This window comes from Sardina pilchardus, chromosome 5, assembly GCF_963854185.1.
Source record: "Sardina pilchardus chromosome 5, fSarPil1.1, whole genome shotgun sequence".
Taxonomy (NCBI): Eukaryota; Metazoa; Chordata; class Actinopteri; order Clupeiformes; family Clupeidae; genus Sardina; species Sardina pilchardus.
The window spans coordinates 9839436-9858496 of record NC_084998.1 but is presented as its reverse complement, the minus strand read 5'-3'; the positions used below and the strand labels follow the sequence as shown (position 1 = coordinate 9858496).

The 19061-nt window shown below is 42.9% G+C and overlaps 2 protein-coding genes across 2 annotated transcripts; one reads left to right on the top strand and one right to left on the bottom strand.

Moving 5' to 3' along the window:
* Positions 1-5431: 5431 nt before the first annotated feature.
* On the bottom strand, positions 5432-12834 carry mepcea (methylphosphate capping enzyme a). Its single transcript, XM_062536336.1, has 5 exons — positions 12279-12834; positions 10001-11962; positions 9562-9780; positions 8767-8890; positions 5432-7329 (listed from the first exon to the last, which is right to left on the bottom strand). Exons 2-5 carry the CDS (start codon positions 11921-11923, stop codon positions 7280-7282), a joined length of 2316 nt encoding a protein of 771 aa, XP_062392320.1. The 5' UTR covers positions 11924-11962; positions 12279-12834; the 3' UTR covers positions 5432-7279.
* A 1581-nt stretch (positions 12835-14415) lies between these two features.
* LOC134080101 (cytochrome P450 2J2-like) lies at positions 14416-19044 on the top strand. The gene is made up of 9 exons (XM_062536338.1): positions 14416-14839; positions 15211-15373; positions 15912-16061; positions 16172-16329; positions 16833-17009; positions 17220-17361; positions 17486-17673; positions 18060-18201; positions 18582-19044. The coding sequence occupies exons 1-9, from the start codon at positions 14645-14647 to the stop codon at positions 18758-18760; spliced, it is 1494 nt and encodes a 497-aa protein (XP_062392322.1). The 5' UTR covers positions 14416-14644; the 3' UTR covers positions 18761-19044.
* Positions 19045-19061: the final 17 nt, after the last annotated feature.

The window sequence follows — 19061 nt, the reverse complement described above, 5'->3', positions numbered from 1 at the left end:
AGAGAAAGGAGATAGGGAGAGAGAAAGGAAGCAGGAAGTGAAACTTAGAGTAGGGAAGACGTGGTAAGAGCCGGCTATTTTTAGCGCCACTGTCATCTTACCCTCACGTTTTTTATTTTGTGTGTGTGTGTTTTTTTTCTGCTTTTTGCCTCATTCTGCTCTCCAGAACAGTAAACAAGTCACTCAGTCTCAGCCTATTGCCACTGAGAGGAGTGACTGAATACGCTGCGGAGTCAGAGAAACAGAGGGATGCCACTGAGCGAGGAGGAGAGGAGAGGAAAAAAAGCAGAGAGGATAAGGAGAGGAGAGGAGAGGAGAGGAGGAGGCAAAGAGGGATGAGTGGGAGGTTATCAGCAGTCATGGCGTGAAGTCTGCATAAGCCCTCTCTCTTTAGCACAAACAGTTATTTAGCTGTAAAAACACAATCATCTGAACCATATGTGCATGGACAGCAGTGCAGGCTTTGCCTTTAAGATGAAGGAATATACCACTCGGGCCAGATTGATGGGGGCGGAGAGCTTCAAAGTCTCTGCATCATCGCTTCTGTAATTGCACAGAGCCACGCTCACCACCCACCCTCCTCCTCCACCTCCTCCTCCTCCTCCACCTCCTACTCCTCCTCCTCCTCCTCCTCTTCCTCCCTCCCCTGGTCGTCATGCCCGCTACACCCGACCACGGAGCAATGGTGCAGCAATAAAGCAATTCTCAATGATGAACACATTCCTATTCCCCGGGGTGAGGGGGAGGAGGGCCGAGATCCAACCTGCAGCTCCAACCACACACCCACAAACACACACACACACACACATGCACGCACGCACAAACGCACACACAAACACACACAACACAGACACACACACATGCACGCACGCACAAACGCACACACAAACACACACAACGTAGGCACACATACACAGGCAGTCCCTTTCCCTCTATAGTCATTCCCTGCGTGATGCAAGCTCTCTCACACACACACACCCACACACAGACACACACACACACACACACAGACACACACACACACACACACACACACACACACACACACACACACACACACACACACACACACACAGAGTCAGTCCCTCTGTCTCTTTACAGCCATTCTCTGCGTGATCCACCAAATTAAGTACACACTTAATTACGTTCGCATAAGGGGCCTGGCGAGCACTTTGTTCCCACCACATCCGCCTGCAGTGGCACCCAGCCCTCAGCAGCACCTGGGAACGCTCACATCAAAAGAATCGCCATCTCTTCACTTCATGTGGATCTGTCTGGCGCCCAATTCTCATGGAACTATGAAACATCACGGTTAGCCAAGCAGATATAATGGGAAAACCGTTTGTGGATTTTTCTGCATTTCGCATTCAATGTCAAAGGATGCGGTAAAATGTGGGAACCGATGAGGATTTTTAAAGATATTTCATGGACACAACGTATAAAAAAATGATGGAACGGCAGAGAAGAAATGTCCCAGCGACCTGGGCTGGGAGAAACCTCCCATTTCTGCCAGTCAGCTCTTTAAAAAATAATCTCCCACGTCCACATCATAACTGGCACATGCTGTGAACTCCGTAAGTGGCCAAGACATCCCGCTGCGCTGACCACACGCATGGCTACCTGCTCGCTCCGCTGCTAGGCCAACGCTGCTGTGGCCAGCGCCTTTTTACGCATTGCCATGACTAAGGGGATGCCTGGATGCCTGGTTAGCAGTGGACGACTTTCTCTCGCAAGTGGATGCCCTTAATTGGGCTGACCTGTTTAGCACTCGACGCCTCGCTCACTCGCGGTTACGTAACGAGCTCGTGTGTGGTAGGATACTGTATGCTGCGCGGCGGCGGCGGCGAGAGGCGTGGAGAGGGGTGGTACGCCGTCGGCCTGGGCTGCCAGGCGAGGTTTGCTCAAGGCAACAGCGTACAGAGAGAGTGCCTCAACTCACTCACTCTCTCTCTCTCTCTCTCTCTCCCCCCTTTCTTCTTCTTTCAGATTTCACTCCGAATCGGCCTTCTCAGCAAACAAGGCGAAGTCCAGATGAAATATTCATGGTCACTAAATTACAGCAGGAATGAGAGACACACTGAGGCAAGGCTGGGGTGAAGTGTGAACACAACACAGGGGAGGCGTCATGAATTATTAAAAGGGTGACAGACGGACGGACGGACGAACAGACAGACAGACAGACAGACAGGTGTACAGTCAGGCGTGTAAACACAGCATACACACAGGCTCACACATGCAGACACACGCAGACACACACTCACACAGACACTCACACACACACACGCACACCAAAAACCACTGTGCCCAGAAAAGCAATAAGCTATTTATGGGGAGGCCTAGTCTGTCAATGGTTACGGGGGATAGTAAAATCCTAATCAGCACGGTTGACCTGAGTGACTGGTCAAGTGTCCTGGTTTGATATATGGCGGTGAAAATGTACACAGTGCTTCTCACATACCAAATATTTAGCACAAACTCAAAGAGGTCAACTCCAAAAAGAAGTGAAAAAAGATCAAGATAGCCCCATGTGTCAGCTTAGCAGCAGCTAAAACACACGCTGTATATATATATATATATATATATATACAGTGGGTATAGTAAGTATTCACACCCATGCTAAAGTTGACTAAAAAGAGGAATATAAAATCATCTTTTGAGAATTGATTGTAATGCCTTAATTCAAAAAATGAGTAAAAATCAAACCGCTAAGGACACTAATTTTCTTTGTGATTGAAGAATGTATTGTAAATAGATAAATGTTCTTCCTTAAATACAGGTTGCATAAGTAATGGAACCCTATGTTAAATTCCCATAGGAGTCGGAGGATTTTTAATATGTTTTTATTTTTAAAGGCCAGCTATTTTATGGATCCAGGATATTATGCATCCTGATAAAGTTCCCTTGGCCTTTGAAATTAAAATAGCCCCACATCATCACATACCCTTCACCATAGCTAGAGATTGGCATGGTGCTTTTTCCAGTTAGCCTATTAGCCTGTTTGATTTGCATTGAGCTCAATGAGCATCAAACAGGCTAATAGGCTAACTGGAAAAAGCACCATGCCAATCTCTAGCTATGGTGAAGAGTATGTGATGATGTGGGGCTATTTTAATTTCAAAGGCCAAGGGAACTTTATCAGGATGCATAATATCCTGGATCCATAAAATAGCTGGCCTTTAAAAATAAAAACATATTAAAAATCCTCCTGCTCCTATGGGAATTTAACATAGGGTTCCATTACTTATGCAACCTGTATTTAAGGAAGAACATTTATCTATTTACGATGCATTCTTCAATCACAAAGAAAATTAGTGTCCTTAGCGGTTTGATTTTTACTCATTTTTTGAATTAAGACATTACAATCAATTCTCAAAAGATGATTTTATATTCCTCTTTTTAGTCAACTTTAGCATGGGTGTGAATACTTACTATACCCACTGTATATATATAAAAAAGCTAAAACCATCTACGGTTCTCGGGATCAATATTCGGTACTCTCAAGTGAACAAATTCACCGCCTCCCCATTTGCAGCGTCTCCGATCAATAAGAGGGGTTCTCTTCCAGGACCTCTGGCACTCATCAGGTTTCTTACTCAGAGGCCAGGGGCATTATCAACATATCACATCCTGAAATCGGACTGACACCAGGGAATCCAAGTGGAATTCTCTAATTAAACCAAAAAAAAATAATAGTGACTTTGGCGGCAGATAATGCACACAAATATTTTATGGAGGCTGTATTAGATGACCAAGTTCAGCTGACATGTTCCTGCTTTTGAGAGGATACTGCAGAGGATAGAGGAGCAGCCTGCTGGTGGACCTGCAGCACCCTCTTGTGGGCGCATTATGTTACTACAACCCAGAAAGAATTCTCTGATGCAATGCACATGACAAATAAAAAGGACTGTTAGGCGTACAGCACCTCCCACGTTATGATGCCATTTTACACATATTCCCATGGCATATAATCCCACTTTGTGCATATTTTTTTCCTAATGTACACTTGATATAAACATGACAAGAGTTCTAAATAAAATACATTTAAAAAAGCAATGACCGCTTAATAATAAATAATAAACAATAATTACACATTAAATACTATTGTAACACACCCCTGTGGTTCAACTAATTGTGCAAGGTACAAATACTAATGTCATGGGTTTTATTCATAGATAGCATAGATAATTGATAATTACCTTAAGTGTTTGGGGTAGAAACAAAAGGTGATTCATCAGCTGTTGTGTCTAGTGGCAGTGACCTAATTCAGAGATCTTGAAATTGGACCTGCAAAAAGAATGTGTTAAATCGGATGCTCTACTAACACTCTAAATACACATTCACTGAATCCAATGTCAAAATGACATACCTGTCATTGGAAGGAGAAACACTTGATTGAGGAGGGACATTTTTGTTTAAAACAGACAGGAAATTACTCAAAATGTTGGTTACGCCCCCTGCAGGCAATATGTAGCACTTGCACCCAGCCTTGAATCCCTCAAAATACCATAGGTGTCTCTCTTTCAGCATTTATATGTCCTCCCTCGCTCCTCGGGCCTCGATCCTCACTGATCTATATAAAGAAAGATAGAAGAAGGGATAGACTATCCCATTGTTGCCGCCCCATCATTCTTTATGTAGATCAGTGAGGATCGAGGCCCGAGGAGCGAGGGAGGACATATAAACGCTGAATGAGAGGCACCTCATATCTACATGTTCATAGGGGCAAGGCCAACACACATGGTGCTAGACCAAAGAGCAGAAGTAGTTTATACTGGGAGGCTAGGATATGCTTCAATGCACCAGGCTTCACAATTAATTAAAGACATTGATTGGCTTTAAAATTGCTGCCATCTGCCACAGCAGCCCTTAATTACCAGATGTAAGATCAGCCCACAAAACAACACTCTCCTCAAGGAATGGCTGCCCTCCTCTGTTTATGAGGCAAACTGACAAACAAAGAGTTCATTAAATAGTCAACAGTAAAGACTACAACTAGCGATCGAAACTTCAGGTTTATACTTTCTCTTGTCACCCACTTTCCTCGTCACCTACATTCAATTTAATGTGCCATAACACGTTTGGTTCTCATGTCACAGACAACATGTTAATGTTACAATAACCTTTATAAAATGAAGCTAGCTAACACCAACTTCTGAACTGAATGGCATGACATAACTTTATAACTGAATAACTGAATTTACATGTGGTGAATAAAAAGAAATAATATTGGAGCTTTAGTGTGCGGACTTTCTTGTCCTTTTTACTGTTGCTTTTTTGAGTCCAGCACCTACTTTTAAAATATTCAGATGTGTGCACCCGCTTCTACACTATTGGATAACTTTATAACTGAGCATGGTAAAAAAAAATCAAGTCAATCTCCAATTGAGATTATTTTTATTTTCAAAATCATTTTTTTTTCTTTTTTTTCATATTCTTTTTTTCATCACCTCTTCAACAGAAAGAGTGCATCAGGTCAGACACTGACCTAATTGGAAAGACAAAAGGTCTTATTTCTCACATTAAATTCCGACAGACCATTTCCAAAAATGTCATGTTAAAAATAGGCTATAAAAATGTGACCAGCTGATTCAAGGGCAGTCTCACGCACAGTACAACAAAGACATGTGAGCTGTCTGTGTGTGTTTATCCCAAGTCAGTGCAAATTGAACAGTGGAAGAACAAACGATAATTGTCAAAGATCTTCCTGGAGGCTCACATGAACGTCTCTGTAAAACTGAACAACCAACTCAGTTCTCTTGTTTCATATTTAACATTCAAAATGTCCATCAAGCTCCTAACCTTCGTCTAACTATCAAACCAGCTTTCTTCCTGAACAACAAAAACACAAATCTCCAAGCCATCCACTGTCAGGGACTGGACCTGCATGCCAAGGCCATCTTGAAACCAAAGCGGCAGTCTGTGATTTGGGGGGGTGGGAGTGTCAGAGCACAAAGAGTGTGCTTTATTTGCTAATTAAACAAAGCACTAGTGTGCTACTGAGAAAGGGTCAAATGTCCCGACAGCTAACCGCTAGCACACCAAGGCCTAGAACTTTTGCACCTGTTCAATTTAAGGTTTAAATCTGATCAACATTGAGTATTTTGAATACATTTGGAAATGGCCAATTAGAATCATCAAATATTTGGAATAAGGAAATATATAGGAACTGGGCATTTAGCTATTCCACTGTTGTCCATATTTTTTTTAAATACAAAAACATGCAATTGGATAGCTGCTTTAATATAATACTGTATCCTGTTATGTTCGTGGGAAAATGAGCATATTGCACTTGAGCCAGGAGATAATATATAGCTCAGCTTTTTATGATGGATAAGCTAGTTGGCTTGGTGGATTGTGCTACAGTTGATGCACTTTGACGACCTTACGAAAGTTAATGTGAAGTACTGCAGAATGCATGTCTCAAAGTCTCAACCATAAAAAGAGTTCACTAAAATTTTCTACTCATTTGGTCGACCAGGTTGCTTTAAAATTTGCTTTAAAGAGTACATCTGTTAACTTATAAAAACAAAACAAGCACTTTGTCCTGGTATGTTAAGTACTCAAGTGTTATTAGGATGATGGGGGGGAATAAAGGGTCCCTGCATTCACCCATGGTACCAGCCATAAATAAACGCTATTTTAACTTTAAAAATGGTGGCAAACTTCTCATTATCACTTTAGACTTGTATAACAGCAATCAACTTTCTCAAAATCAACTAAACACCAGGAACCATAAAAAGACTTTCACCATCTGCAAAAGAAATTGAACACAAAAACAAATTCCAAAATTGAACATGACAAAAAAAATTATCGGTAGGATTACGGATATTTGATAACTTGGGGGGGGGGGGGGGAAATGATTAATAATTTTGGGTCTGTGCTTGTCACTGGTCTTTAGGCTGGTTACAAAAAAAGTGACAAATTCCTCTTGTTCAAACAAACTGATTATAACACAAAGTATGACACAAAAGGACGAGAGACCTGTTTGTCTCTCATCCTTCCTTTAGAGCAAGTCATTTCAAAAGCTCCCACACATTTCAAAAGTTGTCCCTCCTGCATGTCTTCACAGAGCTGAGTCAGCCATTTCCTTTCAGTGCAACAATGTAATGTTGAGATGTCCAATTACAAAGATTTGATTGACTTCCTCTTTTGGTCCCCGTTTCCAAAATATTTAAAATCTTCTGTCAACCAATCTGATGTCCTGAACCTGTGAAGACGTGATGTAGCCCAAACCAAAACAAGTGTCTTCTCCAGGGTTCTTGATTTTGACTGAAAGCAGTCACTTCCTCGACGGTCCTTTGTGAAATAGGTAGAGCGGCCTCTGGAAACCTAGGAAAGGTAAAAAGACATTTAAAACATGATGGACGACACAGATTTGACAGAATCCTCTTATCCAATTACCACAATCTAACTAACACTGAAAAGGCAGTGTTGGAAGTCAAACTTTGCAAAGCAATGAAGTGAAATATTTGACTGCGTGGGGATAAAATTGAGTCAGGATATAATAGATGATCACTTCATTGCAGTCTGTACAGACAGACATCTTCCTCTTGTCAGCATGAAACGTCTTTGAGTAGAACTGTATACTTAGACAACAAAAAGGTTTTTCATTGATTTGATGTTGGCAAAATTATTAAGGCTATATTCATTGATATGTATTGCAATGCTATGCATGTCCTATGTCATTGGGCTCAAGAGTCAATTCCTACCATTGTAATGAAGTTGTTCTATCTATGCACATCTAGCCTATCTACATCTACTGTATCTACATCTATGGTGAAAATGTTCATTCTAATTGGCTACTGCTCTACTTGAAAATGCTTTCTTTTTTAATTGCATGTATGAAGTTATGCGCTTCATATGTTCAACCTATACCTATATACCAATTTGCTACTTGATAGGTCAAATTGCTGTCTTGAATATTAAGAGTTTGGATATGAATAATGCATTAAGGCTTTAATATGTATCGTTTTACTTTTTACGCTATGTTTACTTGCCACACCTCTCTCAAGTCTACGGCCTAGCCTGCTAACTCCATCAACACAATGTTGGATGCACGCATCTTTCTCTAATAGGCTACGTGCAGGAAAGGCTCTCTGTACGCTCGTGTGTTTCCGATGGAGCCAGGTGTGTTTGAGCCTGCCGCTATTGGTAATGCAATTAGTGTCTACACGGACCCGGTTGGATGCTGCACCTGGGAATCAGCACGTTACGACAAAGAAAGATTTATATGTGTTGAAATTGTTATTATTAGTTGAACAAGATATTCAGTGTCAGAGTGGAAGATTTAACGAGCATAATATAACAGAAGATGCCGTTACAACAGTTTAATTTCCACCGGAAATATGTGTGTACAGGAAGAGCCTTTTGTGCACCTAGGCTATTATAGCAACAGTGTCACATTTGAATAAATGAGGGTTATTAGACATTTATTATATTCATTTGTGTTCTGTTATCATTATTTGCATATAACAAGGATTTAGCTTGCATCTACACAATTTATTTGAATATTTGAGATGGCGTTTCAAATGTTTAAGGAAACTGCATTTGTATGAGGAGGACCCATTTGATTCTTTGAGTAGGAAGTGACTTCAGTAAGTTTGGTGACACACCCAGACACACCCACAGAGAGACACACCCTTCACTTGATAAAACATGAGTGTAGGCTAAACTATTTCAGTCGCCCTGCTTTGTGAAATACCCCGCCACACTGTAAAATAACAAATACAATTATCAACAACTCTGGGAGTCATTGGAATAGCTTACCTCGTGACAAGTTCATCGGTATTCCGATGAGCTCATAGCTGTTGAAGCCCACCTCTGAGGTCAAGTACGTGGAGAAGTCATCTGGCTTTAAGCGTATGTTTACATAGTTCTTATAGATGGTGTCCTGGAAGACAAAGTGGAAAAGTAGGCCGTGTAAGTGGAAAGTTACACACAAAAAAAAGAACACTGTGCAGATTTTGTATCTTTAATCAGCAAATGCAACTCAGACTAAAGAGACAAAATTATGCAATCCTGACTTCAAAAAGCATAAATTCTCTGTGGGTAGCAGCTTGGTCCTGAGCAATCCAGGAATGAAAAGCTCTGCGGTGCTTTGAAAGACTACCCACTAGATACCGAAGAGGGCCCATGTTATCACCAGACACAGCTTGCGCAGAAACTACAGCTCTGTCAGCCTGTTTCAGTTTTTGGAATACATTGACTTATTGATCCCTTCTTGGACTATACGGTATTGTACCTCCTCCAAGCTACCGCAGGAAAGAACATCCCCTTTTTCATATGTTTTGCACATGTGCTTTTTGGCAAATAATCTATTCATCAACTGATGAAGAATGCATGCAAATTCATTTCATAACAAACAACATTCAGGACAGCAGTTCATCCACTTCTCAACTGCTTTTTCATTTTTCAAGCTTGACAAATTATCTGCAGTAAATCATCACTCTTATGTTGTGCAGTTCTGTCGACTGAGATGGCAATGCACAATCGTGTCTAACAGTCAGAAATGATTGGATTGGTTGTTTGATCAGTTAATCTGACTTGACTTGTTCTCCTCACCGTTAGCCTCTTCCTCCTGCCGTAGGAGCTCCAGGGCTGAGGCTCCATGATGAATATGCCCCCGGGCCGCAGGTGTCTGTAGACCCTGTGAAAGAGCCTCTTCAGGCCTGCGTCGCCCCAGTTCAGGTGAACCCACTTGGTGACACTGAGGCAGAGAATCACGTCATACTCCTCCTTCTGAGTGAGCAGGAACTGGTCATTCTCGACCACATAGTTGCCCTGAGGAGAGAAGAAAAGAGATGTTGGGCCCAACCAAAACAATTGAGAGACAAACAAAGACAGAACACAAGTTGAAGACTGTATGCACAATGGAGACTGTTTTCATATTGATTTATAAATACTGAGGGAATTGAATCCCTCATCTCAGCATGTGGACAATACAAAATGAAATGGTTTATTAAATAGACAGTGGGACACCAAAAAAGGCACCATGTCTTACTGTGACAAAGGAGACGTTAGCAGGGAAGCTTCCTCGCTGTTGGCTGGGTGATTTTGGGAGAAGCGGAGCAGCAATGGGGCCTCGGGCGATGCGAAGAGACACAGGGAAGGTGCGACTCCCTTTTGGGGATCCTCCTCCTCCTCCTCCTCCTCCTCCTCCTCCTCCTCCTCCATCTCCCCCCTCCTTTTTCTCACTCGTTCGCTCGTTACTCCTCTCCCCCTCCGTCTGTCTCTGTTCAAAACAGTTCCCTCCCTGCTTCTCTCGGTTTGACTCCTTATTCGCCACTGGCCTCCCTCGACGGTCCTCCTCCACGGCATCCTTGCTAGGCTCCTCTCTCTGCTCTTCGAGCTTTCCGTCCTTCAGGTCATCAGTTCCGCGGCTCTGCGGTTCGTCCGCGGTGCCGTTCCGCCGGGCCTCGCTGGCCTCGCGGGCCTGGATCTCTGAGAGGTAATATCGGATGTTCTGCCTGGCCGCGTGGATCAACCCTCCATCAATGTCCAGCCCTACAATCCGGCTGGGTAGACACTGCTTGGCGATGTACATGGTTAGGTGGCCGGTGTTGCATCCAAGGTCCAGCACGGATCTGCCTTGGAACCACTCGGGCCTCAGAAAGTCCATCCGTGGGTCGTCGATAGCCCCTGGGTTGCGGTAGCCGTAGTATTTGGTGTAGTTACCGTACTGGAACTTCTTCTTCGGTCGCTGGTTGGCGCCACGGTGATTGGGGGGCATCCGCCGACTGATTGTCCTTGACCCCGAGGTCATCACCGGGGTTTGGAAAGGCTGCCCGTGCTTCACCGGGGCAGGTGCCCGCCTGCCTCTCTCCGGTCTGGCTTGTTTGGCCGGGGTTGTCGACGACGCCCGAGAGCTCTCGGACCTGCTGGACATGCGCCGGCGCTTGCGTTGGCGACCGGGCAAATGTGGAGGAGCCGGGCCTGCCGCGGCGGCGGGTGCCGAGACGACGTCCGAGCCATCAGCTGGCGCGGCGTGACCGCCACTGAGTCTCTGCAGAGGCTGGGGCTTCACACTGGGCCCACTGGAGCTCTTCAGGTCCTCACCGGGGGTGTTGACCGCGGAGGGTTTGCGGTCTGTGGACGGCGAGGTGTTCAGCAGGGCAGCGCCCTCGGGGAGAGTGCTGCCTGCTGTGCCACCGGGCAGAGGGTGCGATAAAGTGGACGAGGGCACGCCCTCTGCGGTAGCGGGCGCCCCCTCTACCGACCTTTCGCCCTCCGAAAAATCCAGCTGCGCGACGTTCAAACCGGCCGGCCCTCCTCCGGCACCTCCGTGGTGGCGGTTGCGGTGTCGTCTCCGCCCGCCGCTCTTGAGGGGCGATATCAGCGCACCCGTGTCTCTTGTGACCCCGCAGTTAAGATTCAGGGGGTCTGTGATGTCCCTGGGGATAAGAATCTCCACAGGATCACGGCTCTTGGGCGGCAAGGGGGAGGATTTAGGCGTCTCCGCGTTCAGTGCTCGGCTCACTTCCTCGTCCAGCAGGCTGTTGAGGTTGAGCGGGTCAAAGATGTTGCCACCCAACTGGAAGTTGGTGGGAAGGACGGGATTGCTCTCAGAATTGGCACGTCGGCGCTTCTTTCCAAAGATGGGGTGCTTGAACCCACTGCTCATAGTGCTGCGCCGCTTGTTGACCCTCGGCTGTTGTGCGTTTTGCTGCAGGCCGCTGTTGGAATCCTGGGCCTGAACGTCATTTTGTTCCAGAACCTTGGTGTTCGAGGTTTTAACCTCCACTGTGTTTGCTGTGCTGCCCATCTCAACTTCTGTAGCACTGTCACCCTTGCTAATGCGTTTGGCAGGAGTCTCCCCTGACGTTAAAGAGTTATTATTATTAAAGCTGCTCATGGATTGCTGATGGGAGCCAACTGATCTCCCCTCTGGTGGCAAAACAGTCTCTTTGTCAGACATCTCTATCATCTTCCTTGCAACACAGCTGACATATGGTATGACATTGACCTAAAACAGAAAACACAAATTCACACAATCATCAACATGAAGTAGATAACGAGTGGATACACCTCTCATGTTATCATGTCCGTTATCAGTAAAAACAATTATGCTAGTATTGTAATCTAACAATGCACGGAAGACCCATAGGAAAACAGGAACACGAGTGTAATAGCAGCAATGCGAGTAAGTAACTCCGGAGAAGTAACCAACTCTTCACATACAGCAGTGAAAATGAAAACAGGTGGTGTTGGCTCTGAAGACGTTATGGTAACGTTGTAGCTATGTGGCTAGATTACAAGTGTGAACAGTAGTGGATACCCACCTTCTCTGTGCGTGAACCCGCCTCCAGGTCAGTCTACAATTTGTATATAAATTACCCGCCTCTGCTCGTCACGTTCCTCTCACAGTCATGAATAAATCATGAAACATCGAGACAGAGTTCCATTGAAGGAAAAAAGCACACATACGGTCAATGTTGTAGCTAGAATCCCCAGCACTCTCAACACACCAGCGGCGCTTTCTCCGCCTCCTCTTAAAGCGACACTACCTTTAGCCTCACTCGACTTATTCTCAACATCGACAAGAAAAACAGTCGACTCTGAAGGGTTACAAAATCACGATAGAATATATGCAAAGCTAACGTTAAAACCGCCAGCGTCACTTCAGTTGGCTAGCCGTGATGGTTGTTATCTAGCTAGCTAACGTTATATTACAAATTCAAAACATATGTTTGGAGGAGAGATTCCTCTCGATTAAACTAATTTTCGTTTTAAATGACAGTATCAGCAACTAAATAGTTCTGTGTGGTAATGTGTATGTTAGTGAGCGTTATCAGTTTTTTTCAACTCCTCTCTTCTAGACTGCACTGACAACTTTCAGCTCATCTGCAGAATCTCACAGAACGGAGGGTTTCCTTGCTTTATATATCCCAAGCACTTCATTGTTTTGATTGACGACTTTTACAACCAATTCTAGTGGAACTTGACGCCAGCGAGCATACAGTTGACCAATGACACGTGCTCAGAGGACGACCTGGTCTTGAACAGCCCAAAGTCGGACTGTATTAGTCGCCCCAAATATCGCCTGACAGTAAATCAATCTTCCTGAACAATCTTGTATTGAATTTTACAGACGTTTTGTGTTAACAATGACTTTAAACTGAATACAAATACTATACAACTGTACAGACAAGTCATAGCAACGACATCCGTGTGAAAGAGCGGTGTTCACATTATCAGGCAAGCTCGGTTGTATCTTGAACTGCCTTGCTATCTAGTAAACAATCATTGATCTATAAGGGCTCTGTACGGGAATTTACCTCAAGCTATTACTTTCATTTGTGGCACTGTATTTCTTGTATTTTGTAACGTGTTTTGGATAACAGTGATGCAAGAAATTGTCACATAAATTGTAAGTGACAATATCCTTTATGCTGTCTCTAGAGTCTCCACTAGGGTAGCTACATGTGGTCAGGAACTAAGTGAACATGGGAAATGAAGTTTCCCTTAGTACATTGCCGTTCAGAACTTGCCCTGTTGGCCATCATTGTAGCCAGAAGTTACCTGCGTAGCACCTTTGATAAATAGTTATTGGTCTCTCCAAAAGTGTGTGTGTGTGTGTGTGTGTGTGTGTGTGTGTGTGTGTGTGTGTGTGTGTGTGTGTGTGTGTGTGTGTGTCATGACCACACTTAGGCCTATCTCTAGAGGCCTACTGAACACATGTTTTATTGCAGGATTTTTGCAATTGTCCACTAGTGAATTTTTGTTGATCATGTGTGATCAAGCATTCAGATGAAAAACGTCTTGATCAAAGAGAATTTTTAGTTTTGCACCTCTGGCATACATTGAAAAACTGGAGACACTGACATTGTATATCCATAACTCAAGACAACTACATCTTTGATTGTAAGGCTGTGGTAAGAAGGCTAGCTGCATTATCTTAGTGAGGTTTAATGAATTATTGGTAGGCTACTTTGGGGTTAACTGTAACCATTTTCTGAGGCTGCTGAATGGTGCACAGGTGGCCTGTTGATTTGAATGGTGAACAGGTGGCCTGTTGATTTGGTCTATTTTAAACAGCCTCAAAAATGGTTACAGTTAACCCCTAAGTACCGACTTATTTTATTGGTTGCAATCATGGATTGATTATTAATGGATCACAGTGCATAACTGAAAAAAACTCTACGCTGTCTTGTCCTCTGCCATAGACAAACACAATCTTCTGGTTTACAGGACAGTTCCCTTTTACTACACTACACACTTTCAGATGTTGAGATGAACCTTTTCACAATTGTAAACGCGATTAAAAAGCACTTTTTCTTTAATTTGTTTTTAAAGGGTGTTGTGTGTGTGTGTGTGTGGGGGGGGGGGGGTTGCCATGGAAGCCATTCAGTGGTGGTTACACAAGAGTGTGAAGCCTTGCCATACTCCACCTCTTTCCCACATTTATACTTTTAGTGACACCATTACATGCTAGCGCAGAACTGACACATTATGTAGAAAACAGTCTGCACAAGAAAATAACTTACTTATAATAATCTTACTGTAATATTTACATTTCCATTGATAGGTATGGGCCTATTAATTGGAGGTCTGTCCAGTTGGGAAGGAGTTAAACACTGGACTAGACTGGACTTTGACTAGCCTACCTCATGCCTGTTTCTCTGTTGTTCACTTGAGCCAGTGCTGAATGAAAGACTGCACCATGTTTTTTACCGCTATTTTGGATTGGTGTGACTTAAAGACCTGTTTGCTAATATTTGGTCTGCTTTTACTCTTCATCAAAATACGGAAGAAAGGACATTCAGATTTTCCTCCTGGACCATGGGTTATTCCTTTATTGCATGATATTCTCTTTGGTTTTGATCCTCACACTATAGATAAGGTACTGATATTATATTGTTCTTTTTTATGTTTGTTTTGGTAAAAAAGCCCATGATGTAAAAACTGATGGTGTAAATTACATGCTGAAAAACATTTTGCTATCATACAATACGTGTTTGATCAACAATGAATGAGTTCAACAATGAATTGGATACTAGTCTGTCTGGTTCAGATATTATATTTCATCTTTATTGTCGTTCATATTTAGTCAAGACAAATGGGACATTTTTTTTATTTTGTCAATATTATATCAATACTTATATTCTTTATAGGTTAATGTCTCGAGATGTTACCATTCCCATGTGGTCCAAAGAATGTTAAGTTTCTTCATATAATACTGTACTACAACATTGTATATGTTGATGTTTACAGATTGCTCAAAGGTATGGACATATTTTCAGCATCAGGAGAGGTGGCATCAAGACAGTCTATGTGTCAGGATTCAAGATGGTCCATGAAGTCTTGGTTACCCAAGGAGACAACTTCCTTGATCACCCTGTGTCTCCTCTCCTTGACGAGGCCGTCAAAGGCAATGGTGAGTGATTGCAATTTGTATTACAGTGTAGAAAGTGTTGAATAGTAACTCTTTGTTAGAGATGCTCTAAGCAATGTTACACGGTTTCTTAGCCATAAACAAATTGTCACACATACACCTCACCATCCGCTAGTTTCCGGTGCCTTGAATACACTATAATGAATAATAATATTATTCATTATTACACTATAATGAATAATAGTAACCCCCCCCCCCCCCCCCCCCCCTCCGCTTAAAGGCACAATGACACAGTGAGAAACAGTTTCACAATGTAAACAGAATATCACGACACTCCAGTGATCTTTCTTAGTTACATTTCAATCTCCATCATTTATAAGATCTGTAAGGAATTGTCTCTTGTTAGATTATATTTTGTGACACAGACAGAAATTGATTGTTTTTTAGGGAAGCTGAATTCATTCTTAAGAAACAGTTTCCATGTTGAAGAACCAACACTTGCTTAGAATGAAAAAAAAAAAATTCAGTTGGATAACTATTATTTGCATTATTGAATTTTCTCATCCATTTCACACTAAAGGGATTTCTGCTAGCAATGGGTATAGATGGAGAAGGCAACGGCACTTTTCAGTCAGCCATATATATCCCATTGGTGATGGCAGAAGAGCCCTGGAACTGAACATCCTGAGGGAATGTGCACTTCTGACCGAGGCCATCCAAGAGGAGATAGGTCAGTGAATTATTTATAAAACATAGCAAACTGAAATAGTCAATATTTATATTAATTAATGTATGTTCTGTATATGCGGGTATATTATAGATCTTAATTGCTCCTTACAGGTGTATTTGATCCTCATACCAAGATCGTCAATGCAGTGACAAATGTTATTGGATTTTTGGTGTTTGGGAAATGCTTCAACAACAGTCCCAGCGACTTTCAAACACTTCTTACCCTCAGTGCAGAATCTTGTTCACTCACTCGTACACCCCTTGCTCAGGTAGGTTTTCCTCTTGTAATCACAGACCAAAGAGATGTGTAAAACATGCATAGCACCGGTTTCTAGGTCGTATTGACCATGAAACCATTGTGCTTTTTTGGTCAGGTCTGTTAATATTTGTTGTGCAAACATTCCTTGGTTGTTAAAGTGACACATCGCCAAATCTCCACCTCTTAGTGTCAATTTATTTCACAACAGATGCGTTTCGGGGTTCACACAAGATACAAATGTGTTGTAGTGTCACAGCTAGTTTAAAGCTGTCAAAGATATGATTTGTATTACATGGTGTTGGAAGTGTTCACACTACACTACACAACACAAATGCTGTAGTTTAAAGCAACACTAGGCAGCAATTTGAGGCTTTTTGAGGTATGTTGTTTGCAGCCAGTTTTGGTATCGACCTCCAACCAAACAAAAACTCCCTACTGCTGATGGTTAAAATATTTTCGTACCAAGTGCCACATACTGCAGAAATGTTGAATAAATATCCTCTTATCTTTTAGCTTTATGATATTTGTCCATGGCTCATGAAGCGATTCCCAGGACCTCGAGAGACAATACTGAGCAACTACTCAAAGGTTGCTGCCTTTCTGAGAAAACAAATTGAGATACACAAGAAAGACTGGGATCCCTTTCATCACAGAGACTTCATAGACTCCTACATAGGAGAGATAGATAAGGTAAGACAAGTAATTGGATGGTTTATGTGTAGGTGGATGCAAGTTAAATCCTCTCTGAAATCTATTTTAAATGTGTGTGTGTGTGTGTCTGTGTGTATATGCCAGCATGAGACATCCTTCAGTGATCATCATGTGATCAGTTCAAGTCCCCCCTTGATTATCCTCACATCCTCACCTACCTTACTGAATTTATCAATCTCTTTCGCTCAGAGAAGGAAAGACAGAGAGGCAGGTTTCGGGGTTGAAAACCTGGTATACTGCACCTTGGACATGCTTGAAGCTGGCACTGAAACCATGACCAGCACACTACGATGGGCTCTCCTCTTCATGATGAAGTATCCAGACGTGCAGAGTGAGTAGGCTACCACGTGACGCCGACTCTGTTTAGACACATTCTTAGAAGCCTATGCAAGACATGTGGGAATGTGTTGCGAGGTGACGCTATTCTGAAATTAACTTTGTGTTTATTTTTGCAGAGGCAGTCCAAGCGGAGATCGACAGAGTGGTGGGACAGTCTCGCCAACCCTGCCTGGCAGACAAAGTCAACATGCCCTACGTCAACGCAGTTCTTCATGAGACGCAGCGGGTTGCCAATATCCTGCCATATAGTGCGCCCCGCGTAGCACGGAGAGACACAACACTGGGAGGATATCTGATCCCAGAGGTCTATACTGGTCACAGGCTTTAAATGTTGTCATCATTTGTGCTATGCACTGAGCAGTGTCAGACAGGCGTTCTTTCAATTCAGCCAGAACGACTCAGGGAGACATGATGAAATTTAACAGATATTGAAAACCAGCATCTGAAAGCAGCAGGGTAGGTGCAGGAATCATGTTGTTATAAAGACTGACGTAGACTGGTGATTGGTCAGAATTAATAAATGAAAGAGTGATCTAGGATTGAGTCTTTCTGGCAGAACTAATGTTGGCACTTCCATTTGTTTGCTCCTGTTACCAGGTTATAGATGGTTTGCTGGCGGCCATTTATGTACTGTGCTGAATCATGAATGACCCAATCATAAGGTCAGCTATACTCTCTTTCCTCTCCCAGGGGACTGTGGTCATAACCAGTCTGTCCTCAGTGCTGAATGACAAATCTAAATGGATGACTCCAGACAAGTTTAATCCAGACCATTTCCTTGATAGCCAAGGATTATTTTGGAAAAGAGAGGCCTTCTTTGCTTTTTCTGCAGGTATTTCACTTACATACTTACTTACATACTTTTCCATTAAAAAAATTATATATATATATATATATATATATATATATATATATATATTTAGCTTTGTAAGTGGCTTTTGGCAAAAGCATCTACTAGATACTTTGAACGTAAACATGAACATAACCATAACTCGTAGGCATACAAAAAAAAACATTTGAATAAACTGCAGCATACTGTGGGCTCTATAGGTTTATGCAAAGTCCAGTTGATAGTATGGAGTGTCAGGTTGACAAGGCATGGCTGTGTGTGTGTGTGTGTGTGTGTGTGTGTGTGTGTGTGTGTGTGTGTGTGTGTGTGTGTGTGTGTGTGTGTGTGTGTGTGTGTGTGTGTGTGTGTGTGGTTTTGTCCAGGCAAGAGGATGTGCCTGGGGGAGCAGCTGGCCCAGATGGAGCTGTTTCTGTTCTTCACCTCGCTCCTCCAGAGATTCACCTTCTCCTCTCCAGGTGGGGTGGAGCCCAGTCTGGAGGCCCAAGGGATGAACGTGATGTCCCCCAAACCGTTCAAAGTCCGGGTATCAACTCGCCAGTAATGCTGTGGCAAACAAATGTCTAGAGCACTACTTTATTGTGTGATATGTGGAATTAGAAGGTCAAATGTTTGTAAATTATTTGTAAATACTGTTCTTTGCCTGATCAAAGTGAAAGTGAACTGTGTTGTCAATCAACAGCAAGCTGTTGCACAGTGGACAGAAATTGTGTTCCTCCACACTCCATGTGCTGGTTTAATCATTGTACATGGCATGTTTTAAATAATTCACTCCACTGAACTTGTGGCATACATTTAATTGCTATTAATAAACTTGAAACAACCAAGGATGCTTCTTGAATTTA